The sequence below is a fragment of the Microplitis demolitor genome, chromosome 8 (genome assembly GCF_026212275.2).
Source record: "Microplitis demolitor isolate Queensland-Clemson2020A chromosome 8, iyMicDemo2.1a, whole genome shotgun sequence".
NCBI lineage: Eukaryota > Metazoa > Arthropoda > Insecta > Hymenoptera > Braconidae > Microplitis > Microplitis demolitor.
In genome coordinates, this window is record NC_068552.1 from 15,786,567 (window position 1) to 15,807,559 (window position 20,993).

Genomic DNA, 20,993 nt, shown 5'->3' on the forward strand with positions numbered 1-20,993 from the left:
ACAAATATACGAACGCTTGACAAATTGTTCGCGATAAAATAGTGCAGTGATTAAATAATAAATTAATTACGTATCATTAATTATTTTGAAAGATAATTAGTGAAGAAATTTCATTATTGCTATTAGTTACTAATTAATATTGCACCCAGAGGTATAATTTTACATTAAATGCCGCGATAATCGTTTTTGAAATATTTACGATAATTTTGTAATTTACTAATTATCGATCTACGCTGATTTTTCAATTACCTCAGCTAATTAATAATAAATGACCATTAATCTATTAAATAATTTAAATGAAAATTTTTAAAAGCTTGCATTTGACATTAAAAGTTTGAAATTAAATTTTGAATTAGTTTTTATGTCAATTAATTTTAATAATCGATTGAAATTGATTATTTTTTATTAATATTTAAATTTATCTGGTTTATGTTGATTGGCATTAGCGTCGCAGATGTTGTATTAAACATAAGTTATGGTAGATTTTATTGAGTGGATGAATTCAAAGTGAATAGAGAATGGTATTGTCAGACAGCAAGAGATAATCCTTGAAACAAATGCCTTACTACTGTAGTTCGCGAGTACTTGTGAGAAACAAAGTGGTAAACCGGATATAAATTTGAACAAAAGTGTTTTCTCTGGGCTTTTTGTGTGTCACATTAAAAAGAGAAATGAAAAAAAATTTTTATCTGTTTGAAACTTAATGCTGCATGTGTAAATATGTAATATATATATATATATATATATATATATATATATATATATATATATATATATATATATATATATATATATATATATATATATATATATATATATATATATATATATATATATATATATAGTTTTACATATGTATATGTCAACAGGGTTTGAACAATGAAAAATACATTGTTCGTGTAGATAAGCCTCTAGAATTTTAATTAAAAATAGCCTTGAGCATTTCATTGATCTCGTTTGGGATAAAAAAAAATTTTGAATTTAAAACGCAACTGAGTTTTATGTTTTAATTTGAATAATGGTTAATGCGAGCTTTATTAATGGAACTAGCTTTTGTTGTAGCTTGATAAAAATATGATCTAAGAGATAAGATGAGTTTTTTTTATTTTTTAAATTGTTTTTAGTCGTTTTGTTTTGTCTAAAATGTTAAACCGAGCTTTTGTCTAAGCAGTTTCTTTTCATATTTATCCTAATATTTCTTGCTTTCGCGATATGAAAATAAAAGTACGTGTCTCGTTGTAAGTTTTTTTAAATAAAAGATAAAAAAAAAACCGACGGAGAGAATTCAGTGAGCATGAAAATAATAGAAAAAAAAAAAAAAAAACAGTAAAAATGTCTGCGGAGATGTCGCTGTCGGATTCATCTCGGTATTACGTTTTAAATTCCCAAGTTATGCCTGAATGTGAAGCGAATCCCAAAGTCACAGCTTCAATATCCAATGGATCATCCGTATTACTGAATACTTTACTCAGCGAATATTCACTGTGCGAGTCTGAGCAATATTTTCTTCATCAACGTCTGTAACACGAGAAATAAAAAAACTCACGGATTCAAATCAACTTGTTTCTCTTTTATTTTTATCTATACATATATTTATTGCACCTTTTTATTAATATTCATCTTGTTTTTTTCTCTGTTTCAATACGAAAAGAAAAAAATGATATTTTATTTTTAAAGTTTTGCGACAGCAGATGTTACGAGTATTTAAATTACTGTAACTAAATTTTAACTTTCTCAAACCACAGTATGATTTAAATTTCCACCGAGCAAAGAGTAAGTAAGCTCTCGAGACCAACTAGTAATCGCGGCTGACGTTCGTGACGTAGGTCAATGATCTTTCATCTCCGAAAAAATTTAACATAATATCCAACTTAATCTTTAAATACTGTAATTATTTAATGCTTACCGCACATGAAAATCCTCAAATCAATCGACTAAAATATTTTTATAAAAATACATTATCCGCAAAAAAATTTCCGATTAATTTTAAACGTTAAATGTTTACTGAAAAATTCTCAATTAACTAAAAAAAAAAAACGGCAAATACGTTAAGCTTGAATTGACTTGAAAGCTTTTTAATTAATAAACCATGTCCAATGTACTTCAAAATAAACTAATCAATCATAACAAAATTAATAAAAAATCAAACTGAAGTAAAAAGTAACTTTACTCGATGGATTTTAAAAAAAGTTATTTCAAAATAAATGATTGATGTATTTACACAAACAACTGTCATATAAAATAATTAAAGCCCCTGCTGATAACAATGAAATACAATAGTATAATCAATGGAAGTGCAATCACATAAGTCATAATATACATTCTCGTTCACTGATATCAACTTGATATAACCTTTGCATATCCCTGTATATCTATATACACATATATATGTATTACTGCATTAAAACAGAGGTGAGGTATTGTACGAGGTTGCTAAAGTTTCTCGGCAAGCGTTATCGACCTATACCGTCAACGTAATGGTTTATTCGGTCAACCAAAGACTAAGTCAATGATTTATTTTACAAATAAAGGATAACTTTAAATCCACTCAACCGTATCATATTTTATATATTTTATACCTCTTTGTTTTAAGGATTTAAGGACTTTATTTATGAACATCATTGGCTTTAAACAATAGTATTATTTAGGCTTCAGTTATGAGTTGGACACGTAAATAGCTGCACGGGCCAAACGATTTCCTGTAGAGTAGCAGTGAAGCTTCACTGTAGCTAACAAATAATACATTAATTGTGTACTGACGAACAATATAAAGTGTACTTGAGTGCTAGTATTGATAACGTTAATTAATCCGATTAAATGTATGATGAATCAGTGAACCAATCAACGTGTTTGTTTTAAATTTTCATTAATAATTAATTTTACGATACGTTTAATTATGACAATCAGTTATTATTTGATATTGTTTATTGTTCATTAATTAAATTGTCTCTATGGAAGTCTGTTATTTGGTACAAGTTATTGAGAAATGATAAACAAAATTCTAAGATTTAGGATTTCGAGACTTGAAACCGCTCACTGGTACAGAAGCGAACAAAATTTAGTTTCTCTTGTTGCCAATGAGTAAGAGTAGATCTCTGTATTCTGTAGTACCGACTTACACGAAAGCTCGTAGTATTTTAATCGGTAAATGATATGAAAAGCTCGGATTATCATATGCTTGTATATTTGTTGATAGATGATTAAATGTAAATAATAATAATAATAATTAATAGTTATTACTCATTTATTTACATATTATTTTAATGTATTGAGGGATATTCAAATATTAATTAATAAAATTGCTTTGAGCTGATTAATAATTTGAATGATTTATTGATAAAGCCTATGATGATTAAGTAAAAATAAATTTTAATCAGTTTAAGAGAAAACACAGTAATGTTTTTTTTATATTTAGTGATGGACTAATAGTGATTATTACATTTAATTTATTTAAACTGACAAAAAAAAAATATATCGAGAGAACTGATGATTATCATGCCCCCGACTATTCCGTCAAATCCGGCAATGTGTTCGCTTTGTCCACGACCTAAGAAACCGCAAAAAAAATTAGTGCGTTTTGATTCTGTTGTTGATACATTCTCTATTTCTGACTCTAATGGACCAAGAAGGGTGAGTAAATTTTTTCAATTTATTTTGATTAAAAATTTTTCAGTCTTTTTTTCAATTCTAGCTTTTGTTTATTTAAAGAATTTTTTTTTTTTTAATGATTTGTTTAATTAATTTTCGATGTTGATGAAAAAAGAATTTCGGTGAATGGAGAAAGTGATAATTAAAAAAGAAAAATGAAAAACGGTTCTTTGTTAGAAAAAAAAAATATACGACATTAACAGCAAACAAAGCTCTTGAATGAAGTGAGAGATCATGTTCGCGAAAATCGAGTAATTGGATCCGCGATCACACAGTACATTTTCCACATAAATGAGGGTGTGTAAGTGTGTGTGTTGTTTTTAGATGTACGTAAAGAAGAGAGGATAAACCGCGATAACAGTAAATAATTGTTTCAACAGACTGAAATAAAACAAATAGAGGCGAAAACTGAAAGAATTAAAAATGAAACAAATATAAATAATATAAAATGCAATTGGCTTTTTGGTCTGTTGCTATTGCTACTGGTACTGCTGACTCATTCTAATTGCTCTATCCAAACATATAACGAACCCGTTGCGGTAATCCTATGCAATAGTTATAACGGATATTATCTCACTTATAACGAGGATTTCATAGCAACATCTAAAACTCTGCTTGAATTTTCACCTCAGTTTAAATTATAAATAACGATAATTTTATTCACAACATGTGTAAACTTTCCACGTATGAAACTAAACAAAATAATCAGCTTATTCAACAAACAAAAATAACAAAGTTTAATAAAATGAAATAAATATATAAAATGTATATTAACAGAAAGTTAAATGAAGTCGTCAAATAATTAAAAACAAATAAAAGGAAATATGCAAATAGGCTATTGTATGAAAAACAGGGTAGTCGCGGTGTAGAAGCGATTCGTGGGGAGAGGGATGGACACAGCGTGTGGGGGTAGATCTTGCGCTGTTCACCTTACTCGGCAGCATCCCCCGAGTGAAACTGAATCTATCAAGCAAAACGGCAGTCACTCGCGCGAATCGCGACCTGCAGGATCACTGAACCCATATACATATTTTTATAGTATTTAAATTTATTTGTAAATTTTAATTCACCCCCTTACGTTATGTTAATAAATTTTTTTAAAATGGATTTATAATTTTTTGTATCTTTGAAATTAAAAATGAAATTGATTAAATTTACAAATGTAAATGAAAAAAAAAAAAAAAAAAATAGATAAATAGAGTCACGTGCTCGAAAAAGTGGTTTATACTGAAAATAATCTCGGACTATATAAATAAAATAAAGGAGTCACGTGCAAGTGTTTTTATCAGTACAATAACAGTATATAGAGATAAAATAAAGTTAAGGAAAGAGTGAAGAAGATTTAAATCTAGATGTCAGGTAGAGACTGCATAAACTCTTGAGCGTTATCATTTAGAGATACGACTTATCAAACTGGAGTATCAATGCGGATCACGTGTGGCGCCCGTCTTTATGGGGATGGGCATTAACGATAAAAAGCTGCGGAGACTGCGAAGATTGCGGCTTTTTGGCCGCGCTAAGGTTTACCTCACAGTCCGGTGGCCTCATCTGGTATGTTTGCCCACCCAAAAACTTTAGCACATAGTTATTATTTTACCCCGTCTCCTTGTTTCTAACTATACTTTTCCCTTTTACTCTAACTCGGAAAAATATTTTTCGCTGTATCATACCACCAACTAAGTGTTATCGCTGGTTTGTAACATATAACTCATCAGAGTACGAGAAAACTTTTTGGAAGTGAATTTGATACTGCGGAACCAATTGCTAACTTACTTAATTTTTTTTTCTCTACTTTGTAAATTGGCGTCATTATTTCATAGACCATTTTTTTTTTTTTTTTACTATATACATTATATTTAGTTTGCTAAATACAAAAAGTATTAAGAGATATAAGGGAAGAGTTTGAAAAAAAAAAAAAAAATATATATATATATATATATATATATATATATATGATTCAATTATCAAGTACGTGAGAATAAGTTTTTTATCTTAGTTTTTCTCTACACACCCGATCTTCCAATTGTCCACTATCACACCGGTTTGCCGCTATTAAAGTTTGACCTACTTTTTGTTCAATTTATCCCACAAGGTGTCACACAATTTCATACGCTCGTTGATCCTCGTTTCGCTATAAAAATAACACACCATTTTTCTTCAAATAACTTTTATCAACACAAAACCACCGTTAAAAATTTACTCAACAAAAAATTTACCCAGATAAAAAAAAAATCTCTAAATTCAGCTCACTAAATAAAATCAATGAAATAAAAATTTAAATTGCACGTATTTTAAACAAAATTATTGTGTTAGTGATTGAAAGCAACCTGTATTTTAACTCTTTGTTAAATGTTTTAATTTTTTTTCAAACTTTGATTTTAACTCTCTAGTAAAGTAGAAGGCGGTTTCATGTTCGGAGTATTTAACGCAAAGTACTTCACAAAGGCGGCAGGTTGTATAAATCTAAAGCGTGCGTGGCTCCGACATCGTTCGGCCCAACTACACAAGAATAGAAAAATAAAAAATAAAAGCAACCTTTTTTATTTTTTTTATTTTCTTTTATTATTTTTTACTTTTTTTGTTTAAATAAAACTCTTGAGAAAAAAAAATTGAAGAATAAGTATAAGATGTTGAAGTACTACAAGAAGAACAAGAGGTAGTGAAACATAAAAAAATAAGTAACAGGGTAGAAACAAAAAAAATGTAAAACTGTAAAAGCGAAGCGTGTACATCTCCCAGGAGAAAACTCACGTCGTTATAATGGATCTCATTACTTTTATCGTCTAGGCATACATCTTATTCTTAAAATTACCACTCTCAAAATGCGAAGGCCATCATGTTTCTTTCAGGTATCATGCTAAATTTAAAAGATGAAAAATCCCAGACTTAAACAACTTTTCTCCTCTGGCACACTAATTTTCTTCCTCCTCAAAATGTACTAAATTTTTTTAATTTCCGTCTTTCTTATTTATTATGGTCTCCAGGAATTGTGCTGCCCGTAATTATTTAAAAAAAAATTACTTAAAAGACTTTCTCATTAGATAATATTGTAATTAATGACATTAAAAAAAAATAATGGAACGAAATAAAATAAATGAAAATGATCAAGTGAGCGTGTCAATAGGCAGTGTAATTTGTAATTCAATAGACAACAATAGAGACAACGTGGTTAACGCATAGTCCAGTCTAGCGTGTATAGTGTCCACTGACAGGCATAGTAGCATAGTGTGACAGGGCAATATCCCACCTGATACGTTATATGTATACTACCACGTAAAGGTATACAAGGGTGGTCCGGTGGGTATATCAAACTCATCGAACGATCGTGGTACTTCAGTGGCAATAGCTATTGGATTTCGTATATCGTACGACGTCCATGCAGTACATACCCGTGATACATCGTTATATATTGCCTTGCCACTCTCTGTGCTGTACACTATTCAATTAACATTGTTGAACTTTGTAACCCCGTCACTACACAATGTGGCTTCAGCAAATCATTTTTCAACTATTCAATCGATCATCGACGTATCTAATATCTTCATCACTTTGATTCAGTAACCAATAAGACCTACTAGAACCGCATGGGGTACAAAAAAATTGAATTTCCATGAAAATTATTTTTAGCTCCATTAAATAAATCTTTTTCCATGAATTTTATCAAAGAAATTCATTAATTTTATTGATAATATCAATATTGAAGTATTTGAAAAGAAATGACTTGTAGGAAAACCATTATAACGAAATTTAAAATATATTACAGCTTTTATTGTATGATTAAATAAATAGTAGAAACTTTACCGTATTAGAGACCACAAGAAAATAAGTTTTAATCAAAGTTAAAAAAATTAGTTATCAGATAAATTTATTGAAAGTGAGGTTAAAAAAAAAGTTAAATTTATTCATGAAATAATTCTAATTTCATTTCATACAAATAACTTAAAAAAAGTTATTTTCCACTATTTATCTATATCAGATTCTAAAAGTTCACATTTCAAGAACTTTTTTCTTTATATTTCTGTAAGTTCAATTTAACAGAAATATCAATAGTAGAATTTCTTAAAGTTCCCATTTCACCCCATATTCTCCTCAATTCAATATTGTATTTTTTTTTTTTTTTTTTTTTTTTTTTTTGGGAAATGACAACAAGCATAACATCAAATTCAATGACTTTATGAACAAATTAAACATCTATATCATAATAATAAAATAAATATTTACCCGGTAATAAAATTTATCGGAAAATGGAAATCAAATATAATGTTACGACGCAAGCATGCTTGAATGGCTAGTTGAGTTTGTTTTCGACTCGATTTGTGACACGACGAAACTCATCGTTAATGACGTAACATGAAATGTCGTTTGCTCATCACTCGACTGTGAAAATTAGTGTCGTGAATCAACATATATGACCCTCGGTATAGTACCATATAATTTCGGATACATTGAAAGCCCTAATATCTCTCTCATTTCTAATGTGCTCTGTGTACTGATTGATGTCTGATGTATTTGATGATTGTTGACATTGTTAATGTTTGACAACCTAAACAATAACGAGCTAGTGTAGCCGACGATAACCATTACGACGCAAGGAATAAAAAAAGTTAAGAGTAAAGTGACGTTAATAAAAATAATGATTTATGATATTTGTATACTTTGGCGGGTAGTTACTGTAATGAGACAATCGATAAAGTAAGAATGTTTCATAAAGTAATTTAGTAATCCAAGCGAGCATGCCAGACAAACTAGCCTTGACCATTTTTTATTTTTAGAATCTACAAGTTTGGTCGATAATCCCGGAAATAACATCGCAGCTTATTATACTTTATAGTTTATTTGTATTCGTGGCATACTGCAATAAATCTACAGATCGATGTGCCGTTGAATTCGAGTACTTGTCATTGAGACAAAAATTTATTGTTTTTTAAAAAAAACATTATTTAGAATTTTTTCTGTCCAAGTGATCGGAAAATCGAAAGACAAAAAATTATTTAAATAAAAAATTTATTTACGGGCATGAAAAACTTTAAAATATGCATTTATTTTATTTTTTAGAGCTTTAAGAGTAGTAAAAAAATATATGGAATACTATATACATAAAAATATAAGAAAAACCTCGTAACGCCTCTTTAGTACCTCATAATTCACTCAAGAGCTTTTGAAAATGTCACTGTTGCTGAGCTCTTACTTTAAAAATCTTGTTCTTACCTTCTTTAAAGTCTAGTTTCCGTTGTAACCCATGTCACATCAGTACAGCGGATATATTTTTAAAAATGCTTCGAGTTATGTCTATAAATATTTTTTAAAATGTCCGAAAATTGAGGTAATAAAATTTTATTTTATTTTAGAATTATTTTTTTGATTATTCTGTAAAATATGCATACTGGTAATGCATGTTCGCAATAAAAGAACAAGTGAAAATAAAAAAAAAATATATATATATATATAATAATAATAAAAAAATAAAAAAAGGCAAATAGACACCAGAGTGTTGTAAAAGGGCAAAGTGCCAGGAATTTAAGTGAAATAAAATGAAATTGTAAGATTTTGCCTTGTTGTCTCGACGTCTCAAGGGTGTTAGAAGCAAGCAATTGACTTCGATGGCCCGAGAATCTCGATGCGTTTGCAATTTTGCTTACTTTTTTATTATTATTATTATTATTATTATTTATTTTCGTCAAGATGTAGATAGGGTTTATAGAGCACTGGTACTGTATTAAAGTCTATTAAATTTAATATGTCTGTTGAAATAGTAAAAGTGATATTATAAAATAAAAAAGGTGGTAGTAGAACATTTTAAATTCACTGGAGCGCGATTATTGGCTCTGATGGTTGTTACGCGCGACGTCTTACGCCGACATCATTCGAGAGATCTCGCACAAGGAAGTGCATCGTACCGAGCGGGAGGATGTCGTCTGGTGTCGAAAGTACGGGTAATGCTATTGAGAAAACTCGAGTGTGTCTCTTTTTTTCCTTTTCCTACCCTCTCTCGCTTCCTTATCTCGCTCGGAATATCTTCACCCGTACGCTCTGTAAAACCCAACATCTCCAATGATATATTTAATTGAAAAATCATTGGAAATGGGATAAATGGCTCCATATAATAACCAATAATAACTAATTACAATCTTATACTTTTAACTTCTTCATCTTTATCTTCATTTTTTTTACTCTTAAAGTCTTGAGAATTTTATCTCTATCCGCAGTTTCTTTATTAATGAAAAAAAAAAAAAAAATGAAATACTAAAGTATAGAGTTCTTATTGATTAAATACTCTCTTTAATTTTAACAGTGAACAAGTTAATTTTATCAAGTTCACTAATGACAAAATAAAAATTTTTAATTTCACTTTATTCTTTATTTAAAAGAAAAAGGTAAAATAATATTTTTTTTTATCTGTAATTCATAAAATGAAAGAAAAAAAATATTTATATACTATTTTTGTTGGTGCAATATATTTTATCAACAATAGAATGGTTCAATTTGAAAAAAAAAATAAATAAATAAAACAAACTACTTCATTCGATCTTTTATAAATATAAAAGATAAATGGGTTTGAGGTTTTTTATTTTTATACTATTTTTGTATGGACAATACGTGCTAGTACAGCGCAATGCTATATTTATATAGATATATAGTGATACATATATCCGGTTCATGAGACGGTTGGACGATAGTAAGGGACGATAACGGAAATGCGAAGTGTATGGTATACAGTGCACACATAAGAAAGTGGAGATGAGGGGGAGTAAACGTTGGGCCATCTGGTATCTTGACTACTGGGCGACGAAAATCTCGAGCCATAGCGAATAATCGGTTGAATACAGCAGCAACAGCAGAAGAAGCAGGAGTAAAAGCAATAGGAGAAGTCGCCCGAGTAACAGTTCAGAGCAAGAAGAAAGATAAGCTTGATAGGGATTGTAAGTCTTGAGTAGTACGACGAGCCAGGGGGCAACGTCTAGACTCTGAGTTACTTTAACTTGTGGGTGAGTCTCATTTCACAGGAGAGTACATTTATTCATGAGACGATGTGAGTTTTACTTGCCCAAAGTGCTTGTTTCACATCATGAGTTAATAAGTCAAAAATAAAATAAAAACTTTTTACTCTCTATTTGATTAATTTGCTGCAATTATCTCTATCAAAACATCTATACATTCTTAACATACATATGTATATATAAGTCCATACTTATTTTGTAATTATAAAGTTAGTTTACAGCAGATTATTATCACTTAAATTATATTCTTAATTTAAATGATTTAATCTGGTTCAATTAAGTTTTGCAATTAAGATATGATTCAAATAGTTTATGATTAATAATTTTTTTTTTCGTCAAATTATAATTAAATGATAAACTTCGAATTAATTCATAGCGTGATACATAAGTTATTTATTGGAAGGGTAATAATTGTTTTATTAAATCACGAAAAAAAAAATTTTACTGAGTAGTAGAGATACGAGTTTAGTCAGACGTGTGGAAAATTTTTTAATTAATATATTTGTAGTTGAAATAATTATTGATAATAATAATAATTAAGTCCCGAGAATCAATAAAGTTTGCATAATTAAAAAAAATAGGTGGGAGTAAATAAAAAAGTACAATTGTACACCGTCTGGGTTGTTTGAACGGAAGTGATAAAATTTAAATTGGACATCGTGTTTCATTGTGTCTGTAGCAGTTAAATTCTACCGATACATGCAATCAGTCCTGATTTAAAAATGAAGAAATAAAAAATGTGTCAAATAATAAAAAAATTCAGCTTGTTAGTTAAACTTTTTTTATATTTATAAATTTTTTTTTTGAAAATAATTCTTGCTATCTGTCCAACAGTTTGATGTTTTTATTTTTTAATAGTTGATATATATAGATCGATAAATTTAGTTGCATGCATCATTCAATTTTTTATAGACGTGTAGCGAAGTTTACTGTCTGTGGCCTACGTGAACTCGTTTAATTGGGAAAAGAAAAAAAAACGTAAAAACAAAAAATGTAACCTTAATTAATAAACGTGACGTCAACGTTTTTGTTTGATTAAAAAAAAATCTAAGAAACAAGAAGTATTTTTGTTTCTTTCACTCATTAAATGACTCATGAGAAATTTTCAAGTTTTTGTGAAAGAAAACTATAAAAAAAATATTTACAGTATTTTTGCTTAATTAACAAAAACTTTGAGCTTGTGATACACGTCTCATATTAGATTATAAGTTAGAAGCCTCTGAGACGGGAAGTCTTGTTAATAGACCTTAATATATGGGGTAATAATATTGTATATACTTAACGGATACTATTCTAAGCCTTGGAATCTATGATAGAGTTGAAGTATGCTTATCATAAATCCTTCGACTGGATCCACTCGTGCAATCAAGCCCGAAAGCTTGAGCATCCGGGATATTTAGTATAATATCTTATCCACCCACCAAGCGGTTTATGGTTAATCGAAATATCTGACCCTCCAATAGATTCTGTTACGACTATCATAGTTATACTTATAACAGAATTTAACTCACCAAAAAAATTAATAATAGAAGTAAAGAAAATAAAATATATTTATAAGCTTCTCAGTAGAACGGAAAATAAAATTAAGCTGAGCAGAGTAGCATTGAGTTAACTTTATACTTAGTTCTATAAAGGGTTTTCTGAATCGACGATTTTGAATCTCATAGTTGTCAAAGGTATTATGTAAATACATTATTTTATATTCTATTTATTACTAACAGAATAAAATATATAAAAACTCGGAATAAAACAAGATAGCATTTTGGGAAAAGAATATTTTGTTTTTGTTTTAAAATCTTTACTTAGGGTCAAAAAAAAATAGAAAAAGTTCACCACCTCCACAATATGGCCAAAAATTGTAATAAAAAAAAAGTTTTTTGTTACTAAAAAATGTTCGTTATTCATTTTTTTCTTGATTTAGAAAAACTGAAACAAAACATTACTATTAGAAAAAAAAAAATTTTTTTTTGGTCAAAGTTTCGGAGTTTCTATTCTGCTAGAGGCGATCAAGTTGGCAAATTCTTTCCTAAACCTCTAGGAAACGTTTTAAAAAAAAAGATTTTTTTTTCTTTTCATACAGTATCCTATTCACCCCCAAATTCCCTTTCAAAATCTATTTTTGATAATTGAGAATTTTATATTTTAATTACTAACAATATTTCTGTTAGCGTATTATTGAATACTTGAAGTTATACTGATGACAGTGATGATAATTGTGATGATGATGACGATAATAGTGAAATTTAGTAGTTGAACATTCGACGCAAATTAAATTTTGAAGAGTAAAGTTAAACCGAACGATAAACAAGTTAAGGATGGAGTAGAGGAATACACGAGAGTGGATGTGGTAATAAGAGCGCCTTGTATGTAGGAAATAGGCGGTGGTTTCTTAATTATGAAGATGTGTCTCTCGATTAATTAATGTACGAAGTAATAGGTTGTCTAGTCTTGTGTTTTACGATGCGCGAAAATACTTAGTTTACTTGTGTGCTTTTAGTTCTAATTATATGGCAATGGAAATTTGAATAAGATAATTGCAACAACGGAAATTAGTAATTTGTTATTTTTTTTTATAAATTTTTTTTATTTTAGAAACTGATAATTATTCAGTAGTTATAATAAGAGCACTTTGTAATGGGAAATTTAAATTATTAAGGTAGTAAATGCTCAAGTTAAAAAAACAGTGACGTTAAATTTATGAACGAGTTTTAAATAAGTATGACGTTAACAAATTAACACGGTTGATTAACGTTAATAATTATAAATTTATTTATTTAATTAACAAGATGGATTTAAAAGATAGCAGTGACTAGGCATGTCCTCATTAAATAATGAAATATCTCTTTACTTTTTCACATGAAAATTATTAATGCCCATAAAAAATGTTCCTATTTAAAATTTTATTATTAAGTATTGTAAAGATAATTTTTTGGCGGGAATTGAAATTTTCTAAATTTATTTTATTTTTTTGATATGAAAATAGCATTTAAAGTTTTTAAAAATACTGTTGTGAGTTTTTTTTATGGTTGGTGCAACGATTTTCCTATCATAAGTTCATGTGAAAAAAATATATTTTTTAAAGTATACAATATTTTTGTTTGAAAGGAATAAGTTTCTAAACATTTAGAATTCAATAAAAACATTGTATTTATTCGCCAATTTAGTATTGAATGTAAATTCAAAAAACTGAACCAATAAAGAATTTGTTTTATAGGCTATTTTTTATGTATGCTAAAACATTAAGAAGAATCAAATGTTCAATAAAAAAAGCAACAATCAATATTTATCTGATGTTTTAATTAAAATACGTAATTGAAAATAAAATAAAATTTTAATTCGTCAAAAAAAATTGATTTATTGCTTATCTAACAGTATTTTCATTTTAGTTTTATATCCGAGTACAGAATTTAGCCATTTGTAATTTTATATCGCGATTCAAAATGAAACATTACGTGAATAATTTTGAAAGCGGATGAAAAAGTATTTAACCTCGATTATTGTTGTGAGGAGAATAGGGTGTATTCTCTTCTCTCTATCGTCGTAAAAATATATATATATTGTTAAATACCATATAGCAACCATAGAGCACGTTTCAGCGTGGCTTGAGCTCGCTTATATCGTCGCTATAAATCTAACAATGCGGTTCAGCATTAACCCGACCCGGTAGTACCGCCGCGACTACTGTACGCGAACGAACGAGCTTTATACTTCCGGTGGCACGCGAGTCTATGCGTATCCGATAAACTGTTGTGCAAAAGAGATGAACATACATACTATACCAACACCATATCTATATCCATATAAATCTAATATATTATTTATATCAATTTGATAAACCTCCATTACTGTCCATTCAATCTCAACTTGCCCAACTGGATTAATAATAAACACATATATATGCCCACATAGGCGCCCAAATGATTGGTTTATTGGCACAATGAAAGATTGAGAGTCAGATAATTTATTGCTAAAATAAATTAAACTCATTCTCTTTATTCGATTATCCGTCCTCGACATTCATCAGCCCAATTTATTAATTCAAACACTTAATCAATCGATGAATATAATATCCGGCCAGGTGTCACTCTATATTCAATGATTCATCATTTTTATTTACTCATGATTTATTTTCGTGTATATAATATAATTATGATCCAATAATATTTTTTAGTTTATTATTGCGTTTAAATAATTTATTAAATAACAACAAAAATAGAAATGTATGAGAATCCGGAAGTGGAAGTTATCAGCAAAAGATAAAACACAAATATGAATATAAATTGCCGCGATATATTTTTTAATGCTTTCGGTTTTCATTGTAAAAATATGATATACATATTTGGATAAAAAAATAGGATTACGATGTTGTTATTCGGAGAGAGTATAATTGGGACGATTAATTGAGTTTTTTCGAAATTATGGTGGTTATATACATCCATAGAATGATTGATGGGCGGTTAAAAAATTTTTTAAATTCATTATTTCTTTATGATAATTTAGATTGAATGATTTAAAAAATATCAAGTTTGTTTGGTAGAGTATTTTTTGATATATGTATACTTTAAATAGTATATATATGCAATATACAATAACATGGAGATGAGACCATCTGACTTTCTCGTGCGAGAGCTAAGCACACCCAAATGCCTCGCGTTTTAGGCGTGCAATAAATAATAAAATCATAAATATTCATATAATTTATTTTCACGAGTTATGAGTCATGACTGAAGTAAAATTCTATTTTATATAATTTAAATAATAATAATAGTAAATATGTAGGAGAATAAAAAATATGAAATAAAAATACACATATCGATATCAATGCAAATTATAAACCCGCTCGGATGATCAATGCGGGAAATAGCAATCTCCTTCGATATGAATATATTTTTATATTTATATGAGTGATATAAAAAAAAAAAAAAAGTGAAATAAATAAATCGATTTGAAAGCAATAACATATCGTTTTTCAACACTTTATAGAATATGTTGGATTGCCGGGATATTCGCAATAAAAATTCAAAACTTGTGGAAATATTTCGTGATTACTTGGTTTTTTTTATATTTTTTTCATGCTTCATCCCCAATTTAGAGCGCTTTAAAGCTTATCGATACTGTTTGTAAAACATATTCATGAATTTTAGGGGATTTCAAGCATGGATTATTTATTGTGTTTTTTTTTTGTTACAGAGCCACGACAGCTGGCAGGGGCATGATGAGGATCAGGTAAGCAATAAATTAATCATACTTTATAAACTATTCATAGTGTAATGCATGATGCTTGTTTATATTTTTTTTTTTTTTGCAATCTAGAAGCTTGAGTGCATGCATTTGTCTGTTGGCTTCAATATTTATTTTTAATTAATGATGTAACACTTTACACGGATAAAATATAAGCCATTGGGTCTTGACTATCTTTTACATTGAAAAATAACGACGCTTATCTTTGAGAAAACAATTCTGGCTAAAAAGCAACTTCACCACTCGAGTCGATTATTCACAAATAATTGAGAATAGACTCAGCATTTTTTTATTTTTTGTCCGTTATGTTTTTCTATCGTGAGAATAAAAAACTCTCTACACTTCGGGGTGATAAATGTTGCCGAGTGTCAAGTGAGTAAAGAAGCGAGCAATCGATCTTGTCTTATCATTTAGATCCGCTTGAAATGTCTTAATACGTGCGTGAATAAGATATTTTTACCGCTTTTATAAAACGATACAATGCTAAAAAAAATTTTTTTATCATCCAAAGTCACGTAAATTCTATCTGTCGTCAAATTAAAATCTAAATTCTAAAAAAAAATGCTTTCATGATTTAATAACAAATGGAGGTCAAAATAAAAAGTATGAAAAATCAATACTCGAATGTAAAGTGGTTTTTTTATGTTCAAAGAATGTCTATTAAAATCCGTGGCCCTTCAATATTATATTCTAGATTGAACACGAGGACAAAAGGCCACTCATTCTAGAGACACGAGTGTGGAGGAACGAACGAACGGACGAATGAATTGTCAATAGATACTCAGTCTCAAGTAGACCGTTGTTTAGGGCTTTTTCAATTCGAGTGTTCTGACAATTTTTTTTTTCCTCCTCTTTACCCTTTCTCTTCTTCATATAAAAAAAAACTCCCATTCAACTTTTGAATATTTCCCAATAACTCGATCACATTTATATTTAACCCGACTTTTTCATATTTAAAAATTTTTCCTGATATATGGTGGTAGCTACTAAAGTGTCAACTCTTTTAAAAGCCCAGTTTTCTGCGTGAATCGAGTTGTCGAATTCATTCAAAGTCAAAACCTTAACACGTATCCATGAGTAACCACCAGAAAAAAAAAAAAAAAATGAAAAATAAAAAAAAAAGCGAAAGTAAAAGGCAAAAAATTTGAAATTCAAACGAGAGATTCGCTTGGGGGATATCGTACCAAATCTTCTTAGACGTAAGATTGTGAAGTGGAAAAAGTTTTATCAGGTTTTCAAGTGATACCGAGAGATGAGCACGTTTTATATATACTAAAAAAGAACATATGTCTTATGGTTGATTTTTCCCTTACAAACTTATTAAAATGAACGCAATTTTCTTTTCATTTTTTTTCTACCTGTCATTATCATTATTGTTATTATTTTTAATATTATTATTATTAAATTTTTTTTATCAAACGCATTACGTAAATGAGTTTGAGCCTTCCAAGCTCGTCAACTCCCGCGGCTACTATACTTTAGAACACTTTGCTTCCACGACAGTGAGTGTGATGGTGAGGTAGTTACTCTCATTTTCTAATTTAATATCGTATAATGAGTACAGCAAGTTTGCTTCTCTTCCGTGCAATTTGTTTAAAATGTCGCGTAGTATGTCGTAGTAGCATAGAACCTCGAGTATAAGAAGAAGAAGAAGAACAAGGAGTTGGAATAGTAGGAGTAGGAGTTATAGTTGTAATACTATGACAACAGAATGAAAACAAAATTTACGTTACTTTCTGATGTACGTGCGTTAAATATTACGCGAAATTGTTCTCATACTTAGCATGTTATGACAATGGGAATTTTATTAACAATGGAATTGGCTTAAAATATTTGTAGTTGTCACTAATTCATTACTCAGCTCATTATTTTATTTTTATATTTTTATTTATTTTTTTTTTTAATTATTAGGATTTGATCGCATGGAGTTATTTGAAGAGATCAAGACACTAATTTTGATGCAACCATAAGGAATGTTTTTTTATTTTTATAATATATATTGCAAGTGCAATTTGTTATTATTATTTTTATTTTACGTTTGTTTTTGTTAATAAAATTTTTAATGAAATAATTTTTTATAATTTTTTATTTTTGTTTATTTTTTTAAAATATTTATCCTGTTTCCTTGAATCCAATTGTGCACGTTTATGTGATTTACGGAGCACGAGCTATTGACAGGCAGATTCATCAAACGACTGAGCGCGTGTTAAAACAGTGAATGCATATGAAAGGACGAGAATGTTGTGAGTAGAATACAATTGCTAGGGTACATGCTGTTACTACTGGGCACTCAACATGTCGCAGCCGTAGCCGTTGCGCACCCACGTTAAACTTCACTACACTAAAAATAAATTTTTATCCTATGACTGAATTTCCAACCCGAATTTTATAGACAGGAATCCAGCAAAAAAATTTACATGAAAAATTACAGAGCGTAATTTTTTTGTTATTTATTATCAAGTTAAAAAATTAAACGAATTTATTCCAGTACCAAAGCTGCGACATTTTTATCAAATTTCTTTAAATCAATAAACAAATATTTCTTACGTTATTGGTAGTCAATATTAAGAGTTTTTTCAATCAATTTAAATATGTTAAATTTATCACTTTTACTTATCGACTTAAAAATATATGAAAAAATTCTTTAGTAAAGAATGTTTTTTTTTTCTTTTACGATCATCGCGCATGCGTGGTAAATCTCGGTCTGTTTTACCGATAAAGTTAATATTGATTGAATCCACAAGATGTCAGGTCACGTCAGAATTTCTTCGACATTCGCAAATGCTAGATTGGGAACTCCCAAGGCCTATTGTACCTCTTTCATATTTTTTAATAAAAAAAAAGAAAAAAGACATTCGCAAATAATACTTTTGTTAAATACAACAGTAACTACACGTGGGCTTTGCTAATGAGGAAAAAAATATGTCAATTTTTTTGCTAAAAAATGCAACTAAAATTTGAAATTCTTTATTATCAACAATTATCATTGTAATTATGAAGTTTATATTTATTAACATTATAAATATAAACATAAAGCATATATTAAAAATAGACATTAATCTATATGAATCTCCAGTCATTTGATATTTATATCTCGACACACTCATCACCCACATCCACTATTCTATTCTCTTTTGATGTACTCTAAAGAATTACTAAAGCTTCCGGGTCATAGCTCTAGGGTACCTATTCCAAGTGTGAGGTGACACACTTAAAATACTCATTTTTTTTTTTGCACTGCCCGTAAGCAATTTAAAAAAAAAGAGTCGAGATTCCTTTTTACACGGGCTCTCTCAATCTTTCTTCTCTTCTGCCTATTTTTCTCCATCAACCACACATTCATCACTTTCTCGTCAGTGCTCATACACTTCTCTCTATTTTGTTCTCATGTTTGTGCTACACTGCGCGTAACTCAGTGCTCTCGTGAAATTTGAATGCTTCATGACCCTGGCGGGAACAAGAGCCCCAAGAATATTGTTCCCAGTGGAGAACAAGGTCATATACATTTGCTCCAGTAAATTCTCAGCTCTAGTATTTTTTACTTCAACCTGATGAAATTTTAAGTATTAACAAGTACTATTTTTCATACAACAACAACAAGAATAATAAATTAAAAATATTTTTCTCTTGACTATTGTTTAAAATTAATTAAATCATAGCTCGGAATAAATAATTCATTAAATTTACTTCCCGATATTTAAATAAATATTGAAAATCTACTAAAACTAATATTATCAGATCAGTTAGTATTTTTAAAAATCTGTAGTTCGCACCCACGCAATCGTATAGAATCGTAAACGTTCGGCTGAGATCGTGTTAAATTATTTTGTTCGTCTGTTGAGTATGTTCAGTCTAGTCTAAATATACAATCTAGTCAAACTATATTGTGTATTATCTTGACTCGTAGCTCTCGTAGTAGATCAAATAGTACACTCCTACACAGTAGTACTATGTACTATATACACAGGTATATTTAAATGAATAGTACGTATAACATTAAGTATACAGGCTCTACTTTATATATAGTTTATGTATGGTGACGTCAGCGGTTACGGTATCCAGTGTCGCGACAATCGCGACCTGCAAGAACTGCTGCCGCCATTGAAATAAAATAATATATATATGATTATTTATTCATTCGGGCAGTTAGACAGAGTATACTATTTATAAGTATAGTATAAAATAAATATTTTATGAAGGGCTTGTAATATTGGGGGAAAATATTTTTAATATTAAATTTTAACTTGAGAATTTAATAAGCCGCAAGCCGGTTCCACAATTTTCCGGCACTTTAGACAGAATTTCAAAGTGTATTCAAGTGCACCGTGAAGTTAGTCCCTGAGTCTATGGTATTTTACTGGAGAAGTGGGAGTTAGTTTTATCGTGTATTAGTGCAATGGACATTTGTGTTGACGTGTAGGTGTACGTAGGACAGGGGCAAGAGAACAACTTCTCTGTGCAACCTGTTTACGCGAGACGCCGTGAACCATGTCCAAGCCTATTCTCCGGGCGCTTGTTTCACAGTAAATTCCCTGACTGAGGAATTAAAAAATATCCATGTATATATTGTAGTTAAATATAACTATTTATGGTTTTACCGGTGCAATATAAATAAAGTGCATTTGTAAATAACGTGAGATAGTTCGTACTATTGTTAATATACGCCTCGGATATTATTTAATATTTATTAGTGTGTGTATGTATCATATATGTACATATATATATGTATATATATATATATAGATATATAAAGTGTATAAAATATTGTGGAGGGAAATTCAAGTCGTTGATCTTGGACTACGACGACGCAACAGGCGTGGAATGCGGCTTAAATATATTACAGTTGACAGTGATTTTTTAGTTCTACGCGTGCCCAGTGTCGAAAAAATACATTTGTTGTAAAATAAGGCAGATATATGTAATTTCATACATAAATTCTTTTTTAATGTGCGGATTTTTAGTGAAAATATTAATAAGTTTTAAAATGGAGTTAGATTAAAACCGGTTAAATTTCCGGCTCCAGATTCATTTTTTATAACTTTTAGTAAAAAGCTACAATTTTTTATTTATCAAGTAATTTAGGATTTTATTTAACATTTACATCTA

The 20,993-nt window shown here is 29.2% G+C and overlaps 1 protein-coding gene across 19 annotated transcripts in view; it reads left to right on the forward strand.

Annotated features, from left to right (window-relative positions):
• LOC103573120 (disks large 1 tumor suppressor protein) overlaps window positions 1-20,993 on the forward strand; it is a 216,960-nt gene that overhangs the window by 141,877 nt on the left and 54,090 nt on the right. For 11 of the 19 annotated variants that reach the window (XM_008552016.2, XM_008552018.2, XM_053741344.1 and 8 more), the window contains one exon: window positions 15,837-15,872. In XM_008552016.2, the coding sequence (XP_008550238.1) occupies window positions 15,837-15,872 (36 nt within the window). Of the gene's footprint in view, window positions 1-3,444; window positions 3,631-5,091; window positions 5,200-15,836; window positions 15,873-19,978; window positions 20,961-20,993 lie in introns of those variants that run through there. The other 8 variants (XM_008552028.3, XM_008552029.3, XM_008552031.3 and 5 more) reach the window with 6 other exon arrangements.